At 31.0% G+C, this 17,532-nt stretch overlaps 2 protein-coding genes across 2 annotated transcripts; one reads left to right on the top strand and one right to left on the bottom strand.

Moving 5' to 3' along the window:
• Positions 1–3,092: 3,092 nt before the first annotated feature.
• Positions 3,093–7,516, top strand: LOC113867694 (mitogen-activated protein kinase kinase 3). The gene is made up of 9 exons (XM_027503124.1): positions 3,093–3,503; positions 3,783–4,037; positions 4,467–4,685; positions 4,774–4,911; positions 5,050–5,217; positions 5,601–5,714; positions 6,042–6,149; positions 6,435–6,526; positions 6,843–7,516. The coding sequence occupies exons 1-9, from the start codon at positions 3,402–3,404 to the stop codon at positions 7,201–7,203; spliced, it is 1,557 nt and encodes a 518-aa protein (XP_027358925.1). The 5' UTR covers positions 3,093–3,401; the 3' UTR covers positions 7,204–7,516.
• A 2,140-nt stretch (positions 7,517–9,656) lies between these two features.
• LOC113868112 (denticleless protein homolog) lies at positions 9,657–12,858 on the bottom strand. Its single transcript, XM_027503678.1, has 15 exons — positions 12,792–12,858; positions 12,600–12,712; positions 12,402–12,510; positions 12,242–12,306; positions 12,091–12,129; positions 11,785–11,881; positions 11,520–11,671; positions 11,368–11,444; positions 11,190–11,268; positions 10,808–10,884; positions 10,624–10,708; positions 10,470–10,538; positions 10,315–10,382; positions 10,197–10,245; positions 9,657–10,028 (listed from the first exon to the last, which is right to left on the bottom strand). Exons 1-15 carry the CDS (start codon positions 12,856–12,858, stop codon positions 9,657–9,659), a joined length of 1,518 nt encoding a protein of 505 aa, XP_027359479.1.
• Between the last annotated feature and the right edge of the window lie 4,674 nt (positions 12,859–17,532).

Here is a 17,532-nt window from a genome sequence, read left to right as displayed (position 1 = left end):
TTCTCCAATCACAGAGAGAAGAAATATGGTTTTAGAAATTGGATCATGGATTTGTGAGCTGACCACTTGAACATACTCAAATAACAATCATTATTCTTCGATATTATTAAATTCGCACCCATGTTGTGATTAAGCCCTCAACCATTTAATTAATGCTTTTGTTTATTAATTACTATTGTCATTGTTATATCTAAGTTAGTTAAAGCGTGTCGGTGTAATATGATTGCTGAATTTAAGCTTAAATTATTAAACTCTTGATCATCTTTTTTAGATCCTTAAATAAGATACATGAATCTACTTTTGTAATCTATCATACACCATCTCCTATATATGTTTGGTTGTTCATCTTTTGCCGCCATGCCATGAATGGGCATCAAGAAATGGAGAGCTTCGTCATAAGCAATCAATAGTATATGATTCATCAAATAATCAATGCCCATTTATCTGTGAAGTAAAGTCCACCACTATCGATTATCATTCTCGAAAGCTATAATATTTAACAGTGTGGAATACCCTCTTTCATTATTCTTCCTGCATGCGTGCTTGTCAGGATTTTGCAAACAAAGATTTTGTGGTTCGCTTTACTATAGAAGAATTGACAAATATTATCTAATAAAGGCCCTGTTGTGTAAGGTCTATTATGTACTGTTTTCAGTTTTTATTTTAATTAAAATCAGTTGTTAATTTTATAGTTTTGTGTGTTTTAATTTTTTTTCTCTTAAATTATGATATTAAATGTTAATTTTAAATCACATAAACTATTATTTGTTAAAATTTAAGTTCGTTAGCAGTGAAAAAAAAAATAGAAAAGGAAAGAAAGAAGGTAATAACAGAAATTATAACAATAATATTGATAAATGCAATAATAGCAGTAGTAATAATGATAATAGTAACTATGGAAATAATAGTGATAATAACAAAAATTATAATTAAACAAAAATAATTTTTATTGTGAGGATTGTGGAATACTACTAATAATTACGATAATTATATACTTTTTAAGAGAAATAATAGTTAAATAATTTTTTTAACTTAAATTTTAAAATGAAACTTTTTTAAATTGAGGTAAAACTGTTTTGAAATTTAGTTAAATATTAATTCAAATTTTTGTTAGTTGAACATATTTTATTTTAAAATCATATTTAAAAAACACTTAAAACATTTTTCACACCCTAAACAAGTCCTAAGTTATTAATAAAGAAAATAAAAATATTTTCTGTTTATATTGACTGAAGTATTTATTATATTAAAAAAAATATTTAATATTAAATTTGTTAAAGTAATTGGAATCACTTAATAGGATATATGTGGTCTATTTCAGGTATTAAATCAGGGGGAGGGGGGGTTGTGTAAAATAGGCTTGGTGCATAATTTGGGTTATTGTTCTTTGATTTATCTAGTTACGTATAAATGGTATGTTGCTTTTAGAGATGATGCTTTGGATCCATAATATTTCTTGAAAGTGATCACAAAGTTAGGTCTTTTTGGATTGGGTGAGGGGCCTTTGATCTAATTGAAGTGAATTATAAGGATTAATGTGTCACTTGCACTGTTTTAAATTAAATTTATTTACTGAATAAAAAATAATAAAATATTTGTAATGCTCCATAACCAATACCTTCTTAGCATGCACTCTATAGTGACTTAGGAATTTTCCTCTTTCAACATGATAATGGGTTTTACTTTATATGCGATAGTTAAGAAATATTTAATATGTTTTACTACATACTTTTAGAGGTGAATGTAAAAATTGAAATCTACCGATATAGATAACTAAAGTCTTGAATTTTATATATATATATATAAAGATGATATACCCACTATGATTCCTTAAAATTTCTACCATTAGAACAGTTTGCATTAATGTTAAGCTTCAATATGCCTTGTTGTGGAGGGTTCATCTCCCTAATTACTACTGATTATTTTTCAAATAATATCATAAATCACTTAAAAAAAAAACCTAAACAAAGTCCTATAATCTATCATAACCTAAGGGCCAATTTTTCTCACATCCCCCATTTTTTTTTTATTTGCACCACTCATAACTTTTTCTTTTTACTTCCGAAATTAAATTTCAAAAATAATTTAAAATTATTTACAGAATTTATTTTTTGAAAGCAACTTTAACATATTCAATAAAAAATTTAATTGAAAAAAATTATAAATCCCTTCTAAATATAAATTTTTGGAAGAATTTTTAGGATTAAAATTCCAAAAAAGGAGGAAGGGGGATTTAAAAAGAGATTGTCATGGATAACTCACAAGTAGTTCCAAACCTCTCTTATGAAGTTGGCTAATTTAGCTCTTAGCCCAAATGTAAGATCCAAACAAAGTAATACATGTGCCTTTGCACCCTCAAGGCAAAAAAAAAAAAAAAAAACTAATTTTTTTTATTAATTTAACTTAAGTGATAAATTTATTTACGACATAATAAAAGAATATGTATATAGATCATATAAGAGGTTTCATAACATATTAAAAATTATAAAAAAAGGTTACATCCCAAAATTTAAATTTTTATTTAAGGATTAGTTGAAAATTATTGTACTAGTCTTTAAAACAAATTAAGACTCGTTCGATTGACAAAACTATTCAAAATATACATATAGATAATGTTTGTGTATACTTTTCATAGACAATTTTAACTTTTTCCTTCATTTTTCAAATATATTTTCAAAATGAAAGGATAAAAAAAATTTATATATTTTATAGAGCATCAGATTTTAGTTATTCTAAAATTTAAATTAACAAAGTAAAAGATTTAGAACAAGTTCGTTGAATAAGAAAATACGGTAATATTTATTTAACCGACAAAATATGATTAAAAAAAATTATAAACTTATTCTATCTTACTCTATTATATATTATTTTATTAAAAAGACTAAATTATAAATATATACTATAATATAATATATTTATATTTATTATTTTAATATATATCATTTATAAAATAAGACTAAAATCTATTATATTTTTATCTTATTATATTACACTGTATCAGCGACTACAGGTTGGTGGTGGAAAATGGTATATTAAACATGCATTTAAATTTAGAATTAGAAAGATAAAAGAAAGAAAATACTCATAATATGAATAACTAACGACCTTCAATATCAAATATTCGATTTTGTGTTGGAGACAGAAATCCACGACTTTGCCAACATCGCTTTGCTATTCTCCGAAATACTACCTTGAATCTCACGAACTCTCTTTTCCCTTTTCCTTTTCACCCTAATAACACGCGCAAAAACCTTCAATTGCATGTGCAAACTTGAAATTGAGTTCCCTTTTCTTCTTTTTGTTTTTCGCCTTAGATTCATAAGCGGAAAAAGAACAGAGGCACATTGGGTTCGTTTCTTTTTGAGACAACATTCGATTTTTTTATGTGAATACTCGTAACAATGTCTGGGTTGGAGGAATTGCGAAAAAAGCTTGCACCTTTGTTTGATGCTGACAAGGGGTTTTCATCAAGTTCAACCTTGGACCCTTGTGATTCTTACACAGTAAGCCTCTCTCTCTCTCTCCCTACTCTTCAGTGTGAATTTGGGCTTTTAGGCATTGTAGTATATGTTTGGATTCAAATTTGATTGGTAATAGATAAACGTTTATTCCAACGCTACTAATTGTAGGTTCTACGTTAACGTGATTTTATTAAAGCGTGTTTAAATGCGGTTTCAAACATGCTAGTACACTTGATAATGATGAAATGGGTGTGAATGGTTTTGTTTAAGATGATTGATGTTTTTGAATTTTTGGGTGTTTTGGTTTATTCAATTGAGAAGCTATCAGATGGTGGAACTGTGAACTTGTTGAGTAGATCATATGGTGTTTACAACATCAATGAGCTTGGGTTGCAGAAGTGCACTTCTCGGTCTGTGGATGAAACTGATCACAGTGAGAAAACGTATAGGTGTGCTTCCCACGAGATGAGAATATTTGGAGCAATTGGTAGTGGTGCCAGTAGTGTTGTGCAGAGAGCTATTCATATACCAACTCATAGAATTCTAGCACTGAAGAAGATCAACATCTTTGAGAAGGTATTCCCCCCTGCCCTTAATTCTTGTTGCATTTTGCCATAATTCATCGTGTAAAATTTTAATTTGATTCTTATTTGGTATAGGACTGTGCCTTTTCATGTTGCTTTTAATTCTTTATAGTCCTAATTATGATTGATGCTAAAGCATGAACTGTAGTACCCACCACATGAGATGTTACCTGGGTGTTAAAATGTGGTATATGGTTGATGGTGGGTAATGCACTCTTTGATCTGTCTTGTTTTTATTTGGAGGTTCTAGACACTTTATTGGGTGATTTTTTGTTGGTAATGTCTGCCTTTAAATGGATAAAAGAGCAATGTGGCAATAATTAATGATATCAAACTCTAGTGCCCCTTCAACATTCCCAAAAATTTAAAAGGCCAAATAATCACATGTTGCCTAATGGCTGCGCTTCTTTGTGCCAATTAGGAGAAAAGGCAGCAGCTCCTTACTGAGATAAGGACATTATGTGAAGCACCTTGTTATCAGGGTCTTGTAGAATTTCATGGGGCATTTTACACCCCAGACTCTGGACAGATAAGCATAGCTTTGGAGTACATGGATGGAGGATCACTTGCAGATATCTTGCGAATGCATAGAAGGATACCTGAGCCTATTCTATCATCCATGTTTCAGAAACTCCTACATGTAAGGAAAATAAACTTATATTTTCATTTTGAATTCTTAATTTCAGAAAACACTAAAATATGCTACTTGGCCTTTTATATTTTGGAAGGGTCTAAGCTATCTGCATGGAGTCAGACATCTAGTACACAGAGACATAAAGCCTGCCAATCTACTTGTAAATCTCAAGGGGGAGCCAAAAATTACTGATTTTGGCATTAGTGCTGGCTTAGAGAATTCAGTGGCAATGGTTAGTAAATTATATCAGTCTTAGTTTGTTGTCACTTATTGCTTCTGTAAAATTGTTTGCAAATGTAAACTTTATTGTTTTGTCATTATTACAACCATTCTGAGTAGTTCGTGTTCATAAAAACTTTCTACTTTGCAGTGTGCTACATTTGTTGGAACTGTTACATATATGTCACCTGAGAGAATTCGAAATGAAAACTATTCTTATCCTGCTGATATTTGGAGCCTTGGTCTTGCTCTTCTTGAGTGTGGGACAGGGGAATTCCCATACACGGCTAATGAAGGTCCTGTAAATCTTATGTTGCAGGTAATGTGGCTTATTGATATTATTTGTTTCCTTTTGTTTGTTTGAATATGCATGTTGTTTGAGAAGAACATCCTTGCTGACCATTTTATTTTGCATGTCTTTTTCATGTCACTTGTCAAACAAGAAAACATAAAAAATATCTAATTTAGAACTCTTACAATGCCATAAATTTAAGAAAATTGAGATAATTCATATGATATGTATTGTAAAGCATCCAAACTTCTCAAAATAACTTCTTCCAATTTTGCATTTATAAATGCCAAGTTCTTTTCCTGTACATGGTAAATTAGTGGATACCCATGAATGGCTATTCCATTTCTGTAATCTGATTGCACACTAGTACTTCTTCTCTTTGCAAATAACTATACTTAATTTTGTGACAGATCCTGGATGACCCATCACCATCACCATCAAAAAACAAGTTTTCACCTGAATTCTGCTCCTTTGTTGATGCTTGCCTACAGAAGGATCCAGATATCAGGCCAACAGCAGAGCAGGTGAGAGAAATGAGATAATCCTTAATATGATGATATGAGCATGGTGTCTAGCATCTGTAGTATGCTATTTATGAGGGCAGGCTGACGAATGATTTGTCTATCACTCTACTTAAAACACCAATATTTTGGTGTACATGCATTTATTTCCTTTGGGTTACTTTCTTTTCATCATTTCCATTCTTTCCTGGTAGAAAGTTGATCGTTTTCATGTTTTCTCTGGAACATATTGGTTCCAACCGCTACATACAACTGACAAAGTCAATCTTGTCGTTAGATACCTCATTACATAATGGTTTGAACTTGATAATTTGGTGTTCCCTTCTGCAGCTGCTTTTGCACCCCTTTATCACAAAGTATGAGAATGCCGAGGTAGATTTAGCAGGATTTGTTCGAAGTGTTTTTGATCCTACACAAAGAATGAAGGACTTGGCAGATGTAAGTGGCTGCCACTTTATATTATTTGAGAAAACACAATTATTTTATTATGTTGTTTGCTGTGAAGCTTCACTTTTCATAGGTTGGTTTAATGAGACTGAGATAAAGCTTATAATAATTATTTTAGGCATTACATAATGGTTTTATATGTTTTTAGTCGTCCATCAAACTCTGTCGAAATGAAATGACTAGTTCCAGCATTCTTTTCACAATGAGAAAAATTAAAATTTCAAGGTTTTAGAGAGATTTCAATTGGTACTTACAATAATTTTTGTTACTCTCTAGATGTTGACAATACATTATTACTTGCTATTTGATGGACCTGATGATTTGTGGCAACATACAAAGAGCTTATACAGCGAAAGCTCAATATTCAGGTGTGTACAGTTTTGCATGTTTTATGTCTGCATCAAGAAAATTTGTCATTTGTAACAGTTTACACTTTTTACATGCTAAAAAAGTAGAAAATAAAAACTCACTTGAAAGATACTTGCAGCCATATGGGCAGCTATTTTTGTTCTTAATTTAGCTCTGGTATGTATCTAAAAATAAATTTATATTATTGATTTATGGAAGTTGCATTATATTAAGGGCCTGGTCAAACTTAGTAGATTATGGTTAATCAGTTTAGAATATGTAGAATGGATGAGGACTTTTTATAAACTCACTAACATCATCTCTTACATTTTGTAGTTTCTCTGGGGAACAACATTGTGGTCCAAGTAATATCTTTACAGCTCTATCAAGTATTAGAACTACATTAGTTGGTGACTGGCCTTCTGAAAAGTTGGTGCATGTTGTTGAGAGGCTTCAATGCCGGGCTGACGGCGAAGACAGAGTTGCAATCAGGGTATCAGGATCCTTTATAATTGGAAATCAGTTCCTCATATGTGGAGATGGCATTCAAGTAGAGGGCTTGCCAAACTTTAAGGATCTTGAAATTGATATTCCTAGCAAGCGGATGGGTACATTTCATGAACAATTCGTTGTGGAACCAACCAACTTTATTGGATGCTACTCCATAGTTAAGCAAGAGTTGTACATTAACCAGTAATGTGTTATATTATGGTGTCATTATGATAGTAATTATTCAACACACTTACAAGATGTATCATGAACTGGACAGAATCTTGTTATCCAAGATACTGACCAATAAGTATCATGCCTTCGAGAGAATCCTGTTTTTGAAGGTGTAACATTTAAAATTTTTTCCATGTAATTATTGTATGAAAGTTAATAGTGAAGATGAATTCTGACTTGCATTTAACAAGTGATTTTGTTACAACTATTTTTATATGTCCCAGAATCACTTCAAGTTATCTTGATTGTTTCATTCTCCCGTTAATAAATTGGCACTGGTTTAAAATTAACAATGTTATTAATATTAGAATTTTGAATTGATTTTAAGCATTAACAATTAATTATAAGTTTTTAATAAAAACGAAATTATTGATTATAGTTTAGTATTACAACATTTTTTTCAACTTAATTAAGCTTTTAGTTCTTCAAAAATTTGTGATTTTTTTATTTAATCCTGTTTTTTTTTTTCAAATGATTCTTTTACGATATAGATTTTTTACTAGTGGTTCTTTTGTGATTTTTGCTTTTTTTAAGATAAAAAAATTATATTTAGCCTCTAATATCATAAATTTGTCATTTGATTATTCTACAATGCATGAACTTTTCATTTTATTTATTAAATTAAGGGATTAAACAGAAAATTATAATATTTAGAAGAACCAAATAAAAAAAAACAGAAGAGACTTTTGTAATTAAAGAGTATTTTATGAAAACTGAAGGGTCAAATGAAAAAAAATAAATTGTGACCAAAAACTTAAAAAATAAAAATTTATCACTTTTAATTGCTTAAAATTAATCTTAAAGATTTACATTAACATTTTTCTAAAACTAAATATATTTATGTTCTCATGTTATGTTTTTAGGGAAAATAATCATCTCTTCATCAAATTTTACTTTAACCTTTAAATTGTAATTTTACAAATGTATGATAAAAAATCTCGTTTATCATTTAGATAAAGGTATATTACAGTGTGACCAAAAAAATGTATATAACGAATTCAAATTCTTTTCTATTGTGGTACAAATAAGTTTTCAATTCAATTTTTTTAAAAGACAAAAATATAAAAAATAACAAAAAAAAAAAACACAAAATTAGCTTAAGTAAATTTTATGTCTCCATTCTCTACTCTTATGCTCCCTGTCCCAACCTCTTTTCCTCTTATCCAACTCTCCTCTTCCTCTCTTCAACCCAACTCCCATACCTACCCACTCTCTCCCATTCCCTTCACCAATTCTAAATTCACTTAAACAAAATTTACAAAACTTTTGTTATTTTTTATATTTTTATTTAAATAAAAATGAAAGTACTGCACTCAAAGTAGGAAAGACTCGTATACCTTAATAATTGTACTGTTTCCCGAAAAGTGGGAGAATGAATGGTAAAAATGAAGAGTTAGTGTACCAATTAGTTAATATCTTTATATATTTCATGCTCGTCTAATTTTTCACCGTTCCTCATCTTAAACAGCGAGGATCACTTTTATCATTGGGTAGAGTTACTATGGCTTGTTTAAAGGCTATAACGCATTGTAATCATTAGAAAGCCACTGCGGACATCTCTTAATATTTCTCACATTTAATCAGATGATATAACATTGCCATTGGATTGTCAGCGGCAGTTCATGTGCTAGTGAAGCTTTTAATTGAAACGATACTCTGATCAAACTTAGTGCGGTTTTCATGATTTTCGTATGCCACAAACAAGCTCCTAATGACCCCATACATCCACCCTTTAGATAGATTAGGTGTTGCTCTGACCCATTTGAGCAATTTGACCTTTGTTTATGAAGAAAAATATATCTATTCATGAAATATCACTGCCAACATTGGCAACCAAAACTATGTTTACGAATCAGTGCTTTCATCACTGTATACTGCACCTACAAGGATTAAGTTATCTTACTAAGCTAAAGGCACAAGTTAAGCTCCTTATACCGTGTCATGTTTTTCCATTCATACAGTTCACTAATTCACATTATAAATTGTATTTGAGTGGGCATCGCCTTTTATCTTAATTGTATTTCTCAAAACCTGACAATCAGAATTTATATGCACAATCACATGAAGCAAATACAGCACACACCACGTTTTTTCTAGCAAAACAGCTGAAGCAAACATTTGTCCAGCTTTTTATGTTTTTTGCTTGCATGCCCTCCCCAGCTTTATCCGAATTTGGGAGTTAAAATATTGTTGCTATAACGAACGACAATCTATGCCCTTTACATTTCAAATAACCTGCAGAAACGACAACAAATGTCTTACCACAAGTTTAAAATTACAGACAAAAGTTGTTTAAAACCTAAGAAAAAGAACCTTACCCAAGTAGAAGAAATTCCAAGCCACTCATGCGACCTGAAAACAGGAGGATTATGTGCAAAAATTGCTACTTGACAACAAAATCTTGTCGGTTTAGTAAGTCTCTAAGATTCATGAGGATGCTAAAAAGTAGTCCCGGATAGTTCGTTTTAGGGAGGATGGAGGGTTCAATACAGATGAGGGGCTCTTCCAAGCAGATTCTGGAGTTTTTTCGGACGGTGCAGTTAGATCTAAGCCGGATGAAAGTTGGTTCGTATGGTCTTCTGATACATTTATTTTAAGTGGTGTGATTGGACTGGCTGGCTTAATTGAGCATTGCGGGGCTTCATTGGACAAAAAAGTATTGTTACTTGACTTGGGGCACATTTCTTCATTATTTAAAAGCATTTTGCACTCTATACTAGGCATTGCCATTACCCTTCTTCGAATGGCAGAAGCAGACTTTGCTTTGGAGATATAACTGTTTTTGTTCCATATCCGAACCTAAAAATAACATTGGGAGAAGTTACAAAGCAGAAGGAAACGATTTGAGGCACCATTAGAAAAATGGGTTATAGACAATACTAAACTAAAAGACATCGCAAATAATATGCACTATCTGGTTTCAACTACGATTTCAAGGCAAATAATAGAAAACAGCTTTTTGCTTACTGTAAAATCATCAGAAGACGTTGCTAATTTGCCAACCTCAGAGCAACACCTGTCAAATAAACAAGATTAGAAACACATGTTAAAAGAGAACTAGAACCACGCTAGATTGCCCATTTACCAGTCAACTGCTGTAACTTCACCGTCATGACTTTTCAAAATAGTAGGTTCTTCCAAAGGCTTGTCAACCTGAATTTTGAAAGATACGTGAAATTTGATCACAGCTGCATCTTAAGTATCAAACTTACAGTAGCTCATTTGAGTAAGAAACATTACCTGCCAAACATAGGCATTTCCATCACTAGAACCACTCACTATGTGTGATGCATCAGGGCTAATTGCAGACTGGAATTACAGACATTAGACAAAAAGAGTCAGTAGTGACAGAAACTGAATGCAGAAAATTCCAAGATACAAGTGTGATTCTTACCTTTACAAAAAATGATTCTATTCGACATCCAGAAAAAGATCTCAATGGCCCCTTTTCAAGTTGAAGGATGTTATATAGATAAACTCTGCAAAAGGGAAGAAACGGAATACTTAATGTTTTGTTGTACATTAAATTCACGGTTTGCTTCACGAGAATAAAATATTTATCTGTCAAAGGATGATACCGGTTATCCATGCAGGAGGCTGAAAGAAAAAGTCCACTGTCATCTTGGGACAAGCTAGATATTCCATGTAATCTTTGCTGAAATGACAATGAACAATGCATTCATGAGACTCAGGGCCATATCATTTCAAGCTTTCCAATATAACACAAAAAAAGAGTGAGAAAATTGACACTGTCCGGACATCCTAATGGCATTTTCTACCACTTCTACATACATTTTGAGTGATATGGTGATTATGATTTTGATAATTGAGACCATAATCATGTATATAACCTCTTACTAAACTTAGAAATCATGGTCCAATTTATCCTATTCCCTTGACAACTTCTTAACTGTATATAAAGAAAACATATCATCACTTTAAAGCACAGTTCCAACTAACCTTTTCAGTTGACTGAGGACATGGACATGTCTGCGTGACAATACTTCTCAAATTTCTGGTATCCCAAAACTTCAACACACTAAAATAAATAAAGCAATTGCTTAGTAAGATCAATTAATTCAACTAAATGCTTCAGAAAATCTAATCTTTATTTTGATGGGTAATTTTTCAAACTAACCTATCCACTGCCCCTGCAGTGGCTATGGAAACTTGGTCCTTGAGACAAAGAACAGATGTAATGCTCATTGAAGCAGCCTGCCAAGTAAGAAAAGTTATTAGAAAAGTAAGTTTTCCAAAATGTGAAGGAACAATAAACCATCAGAAACTAACCTTTCCCCTCCTAACTCGTTTTGCTTGAGATGAAAGATGTGCTCCATTGACGACAGCCATTGAACTATAGAAGCAAGTACTCCTAGATGTGGACTTGCATCTCAAGTCCCAAAGACGAAAGGATCCGTCTCTTGAACCAGAGACAATAATATCTGAAAAATTTTAGAGTTAAAATGAATATTAATAGCTAATACATCACTTTGCAGATTCAGAAAATCAAGAGTTGTGTACAAACATAGATGCGGATAAAGTTAAATATAATTACCAGCATTAGTTGGATGAGAACACACAGATTTCACACTTCCCGTGTGCCCCGTCAACACTCCAAGACATCTCTTTTCTTGAACATCCCATACCTTCATCTATAAGGTGCACCATAAGAGCGTTCAAAACAAAATTAGCTTGAAGGAAAACTACTTACAAGACACTATATATCCAATTACAAAGATGATGAAATCGGTATCTATTGGAAGCTCTGTAAAATATTATGCCAACAATCAACTACTACTTAAATCTAGCAAATAGCTTGTGAAGCGAGAATACAACTGATAACAATAACATGATGACTCACCGTTTGATCACCAGAGGCAGTGAGAATCTGGGTATCATCCTGCAAAGAAATGTAAACCATATTTGAGACACTAGAAAACAAATAACTCAATCCACTCATATTTGACACACACTCAAAGTGAACGTGTTATGAATGCAAAACAGTGGCTAACCTTAATCCAACAGACATCAAAAACAGCATTAAGATGCGAAACCCACTCGCATATCTTCGCTTCCTCTGAGATTCAACAAAATTCCGTGACCTCCATATTTATTACACATTAAAAATCAAAATAAACAAACAAACAACGAAACACAATAAAAGAAAAAGACCTGCGTTTTGTTCAAAGGTTGCAGTAACGGGGAAGTGACGTCGAGTATCGAACAAGCTCACATATCCATCCTCATCGGATAAAGCGAGGATGTTTGAAAATTTTGAGGTCTGCGAGAACATTGATAAAAAAAATCAAATAAATAAATAGAGAAATTGTGAAAAAATGAAGGTTGAGAATGGGGTTTAGTAGCGAGTACCTTACAGAAGGAGAGAGAAAGGGGAATGGTGTCTTCGGCATTGTGTTGAACGGCAACGGCTCCGATCTCGTTGAAGCCAGAGACGAATCCATCCATGCGAGGTCGTTTGCGAACTGCAAAGAGAAACACAGTGAGAAAACGACGATGTCGTTTACTGAGAAGTTGAGCTTTACAGAGAGAGAGAGAGAGAACCTGGGAAAGCATTGAGCTCTCTCGAGTTGATGTGAGTGAAGAGTGATCGCGATTTTGGAGTGTTCATTTGCATTGAGAATGGGAATTAGGGATTTGAATCCGAAAAGGGGAAGAAATATATTTGGTACCGTTTAGGCGCCATTACATGAAACACAAGAGCGCTTACTTACCTCTGTTGGCGGGAACAACTTTTATTCAATTTCATGTTCCTCTCCATTCATAATTATCATTTCCCCTAAATTATAAGGAAATATAAATTATTAGATAATTTTTAAGGCTTTCTTTATAAGATAGATTAATTTTCATTAACTTTTTTAATTGACTTAAACATATTCATATTTTTTTAGATACATTTATTGTATCATAGAAAGTTTGATTCATTATTAAAAAAATATTTTCATCGACTTGTGAATGCTTACTATTTCAAAAATAAGTTTCTAAAATAAAATACTTTAGACATTTACAAGTTAATTTGTAAGATTAGCTTTTCAACACTTTCAATAATTATTTTCCAAATTTATTAATATGTTTTAAATAAATTTAAAAAATAAAAATTTTACACTTTTGAAATTTTATTTTTTAAATTTAGGTTTCCATACATATGAAAATTAATCTTTAAAAATATATTTTTAAAATTAATATTCTACATTTCTGAAATTAAGATTATACACATTTGGAAAATAATTTTCAGAACTATTAGCTATTTTTTTTTTTAAAATTCCAAAATAAATAGTATACACTTTTAAAAATTAATTTTTAGAATTATTATCTATTTTTAAAAATAAGTTTCTAAAAATAAAATTTTATATTTTAAAATTAAAATTAAAAATTTACACTTTAAAATTAATTTTTTATACTTTCAAAAAATATTTTTATAACTTTGAACTATTTATGAAAACAAACTTCTAAAATTAGAATTTTAGACCTCTAGAATTAACCATTTTTATGTATGTTTCCATAATTTTTGAGAAGCACAAACTTTCAGACTAAATTTGAAAATAATGAAAAATCAATCAATATGTATTGTTTTGTGATAAAAAAAAGGAATGTTTTAAAATAAATAAATAATAATAATAATAATAATAGTAGTAGTAGAAGAAGAAGAGTGTGAAAAGAAAAAAAAAGAATGTTGCCCCAAGAAGCTCGGAAACAACAAACAGGTCCAACGGCCCAACAAGCGTGCTGGAGCTCTATTTTGGGATTAGCCATGGGCCAACAATATATTATAGCCCAATCCAGCTTTTATCCGAGTCAAAATAGTCTACAATTACCATGTTCCTACATTAATATATTTTATCTAATATTTTTATAAATTGATGAAATTCTTGACAATTATTTATCATGATGGGTGTGGTCCACATGAGAAGTTCAAAATGCAAAATAGGCCAACGCAGTGTATATTACTATTAGGTTATTCGAGTTACCTCAAATGGTTGTCCATTTTGACACCTTGAATTCATGCTGAGAAATAGAAGTCACTTGTTAGATGAACTCTAACCTATTATTATATCACCTACTGGACAATGAATTCCCACTAGGCCAATATGAGTCGACATGTTATTTAGTTGGAGTAATTTACTCCAATTTATTGTGCACTGCTGAGAAAATTAGTGAAACTTTTATTAGTTAAGAAAATAACGAGTTAGTTATATAATATCTTTATAAACTTATAGAAATAGATACAAATTAGTATACAAATTAGTAAGAACTTTCAAGGAGATGGAATGCATAAGTTTTTTTTTACATGCAGCGTCTAAGAAAATATTTGGTTCACTATAGTTATTTAAAATCTTTTATTGTAATTAAGTGAGGTATGATAATATGGTTAAGAGAACGTCGTATAATTATATCAAGACCTGTAATAATCTTGCTAAAAAATCTAATAATTGAGAAACTCTGTAGAATCAGAGATAAAAAAATATGATTACATGGATGCAACGCATGCTTATTGTTTCAAACAATTTATGGATGAAAATAGCTAAATAATATGTTAGTAGAACCAGTACAAACATACACTTTGAAGCTTTGTAGCTGAGAATTTGTTTCCTAACTACATTGTTCGAAGTTTTATGAACCAAAAACTTGTAACTAGGGAAATAAACCTAATGTGTATCAGGATAACATAGTCTGAGGGGAGTTCAAAGTATTTCCACTTCATGTTAGCTGGACCATGCTGGAAACCATACAATGTACTTTCTTTTACTCGGTCTTATAGGTAAAGGCAAATCAAGTGTACAAATTGAAACCTAACCACAGAAATGTATAGACAATAGAGTTAAAATGTACCACAAACATAGATTCATTTGAATTCAAAATCACCCTATTAAAAAATCCTATAAATCACTCGTATGGTTGCTCAAACAAACTCAAACTCGACTACGGAATCTCATTTCCAAAAATGAATTTTTTTTAAAATTATAAAGATTTTGAGTCATTCAAAAAAAAAAGAGAGGAGAAAATGTTGGTATTTGAATTGGGTTTGTTATGTTTTGTGAGTGTGTCTCGTTGTTATGTTCTATAAAGTATTATAGAATTGATATGTATATATGTATGTACAACCAGATACTTACCTCAAACCTAGCTGTTAACCACATTCTAATTAAGTCAACAAACCCTTTTTTTTTATAATGATTAGAAATCTGTTTGACAAAAACATTGATCATGGAAATTCGTAGTTTGTTTTCTTGCTAAAATAATGATCGATGAAATCTAGTTGTTTTCTCGGACTATTCCACTTGGCTATATGTCATCCTTATCCGAGAATTATGGGATCATTGGGTTGCAACGGCAACCCTAGGACATCAAACTAATGCTATTGTTAACCCTCTTAATTTGACACTGTTTGTTTAATTAGCTACTTTTCATTCACCTCATTATGTATGTTATTTTCATCATAAGCTTGCTTCCATCACCCATCCTCAAAATCAACTATTGATTAAGTTATTTGATTGGACTAACTCATATTTGAGTTTTCCATTTTTGGAGTTCACAAACTCCTATATAGACACATGTCCAACTTTCTACATTTTGCCACTAGAGTATTTTATAAGTTACCTCTTTGTTATTGATTGAAATGTCATGTAAATTTCGTTTGTAATCAGAGTATACTGTTTAACAGCGAGGTGCACACGTAAAAATATCCCTAATAAATGGAAAATATTAAATGAGAGTATTAAATTACATGTTACAATTTACAAGCATTTCTCCACCGTACGCGTCGCCTCCTCTGGTCGGTACGCCAAACCAATGTCATGTCGAATTATGTGGGGGCAATACTGCTAGCTAAGTAGCTAGATTATCAAAAATATAGTGTACTACAGTACAGTCCCTTCAATTTGGTTCATACCAAAATATCAGATCATGATTTTCTCAGTTGTAGAAGAAACTTGACATGATACAGTCTTAAAATCTGACCTTTGATAATTAATAAATTTTTTCAATAAACAATTTAGTTATTTCAACAGTGTAGGTGTGATGTGAGAGGATCCATTCCTCAAAATGTATGGTTCTTTTTAAGAAGATGCAGGTAATGGAAACATATTAAATTTTATAATTTATCATTACATGCAATACTGTAAATCTTTAAACGAAATCATTTCTTTTGATGATTGACTTTTTTTTAAATGTGAAGACTTAGCTAAAGTGATTGAATGCTTGACCTTTGACTCAACACAGAAGGAGATTTCTTGTATCCAACTTTATCATACAACTTTTAACACGGGGTATGTCTCAATTATAATGATGATTAATTAGGAAGCAATCAATTGGCTAATTAATTTGTCCGCATTCATCTCCTCTTTCATGCACTGTTTATTTGAAAAGTTGAGGTGTCTTGAAATTTCAAATTTTCCATGTTACCTTAGCTTCTGACTCTATTGCTTCGTCTAAGGAGTAGATCAAGCTGGGATGGGTTCGTTGTACTGCCACATGCTTTGTCAGCTGCTGTTGTGGCTGCAGAAGGTGTTTCAGGTCTTGTGTATAATGGACCACCCAAATTTATTGAAACGTGATCGACCTTATAAAACCTTCCATTTGTTTTGTTTGGATATATATACTACAACACGCTAATGATCTATTTGAAATGGACACCATTGTTTCTAGCTACATCATAGTAGTAGTAGGCATTTACTCCTTGTCAAGATAGGTTTCGCACATATGCCAAAATCTTCACATTATACATGTCTAGGGTTGATAACTATAAACTATATTATTTTTGTAATGTGTATAAACAATACATTATGAAAAAGCTAAAAATATATATATTTAATATTACTAATATATTATATTTAGAGATATTTATATTTTTTAATAAAATCATAAAATATATGAATTTTATAACTTCATGTTTAAATTTTTTTCTTTAATACAAGTTTGATGCATGTAAAAAATGTTACATTTAAAGTTAATTTATAAATTATTAAGATGATGGAGAAGCTGAGACATAAAGATTAATGCACAGGTTTCACCAATATATTTTGCTTGGCCATGCTGGCGCATGATTGTTTGGGTTTAAAGTTTATATCCCTGTCATGACAATTTTGCACTTAATGTTAAGTTTTTGACATATAATATGGTTAAATTAATACAATTGTTAGTTAATTTAATAATTAATAAATAAATATTAATACACTATTTCTTTTCTTACTGTAAGTTTAAATAAAGTTCTTTAGGATTAATTTCAAATATAGTAATTTCTATATAAACAATAAACTTATCTTTTATTTTAAAATAATTTTAAATA

The sequence above is a fragment of the Abrus precatorius genome, unplaced genomic scaffold (genome assembly GCF_003935025.1).
Source record: "Abrus precatorius isolate BTA unplaced genomic scaffold, Abrus_2018 Scaffold5, whole genome shotgun sequence".
Lineage (NCBI taxonomy): Eukaryota > Viridiplantae > Streptophyta > Magnoliopsida > Fabales > Fabaceae > Abrus > Abrus precatorius.
The sequence above is the reverse complement of the archived record's forward strand: the minus strand, read 5'-3'. Positions and strand labels throughout refer to the sequence as shown.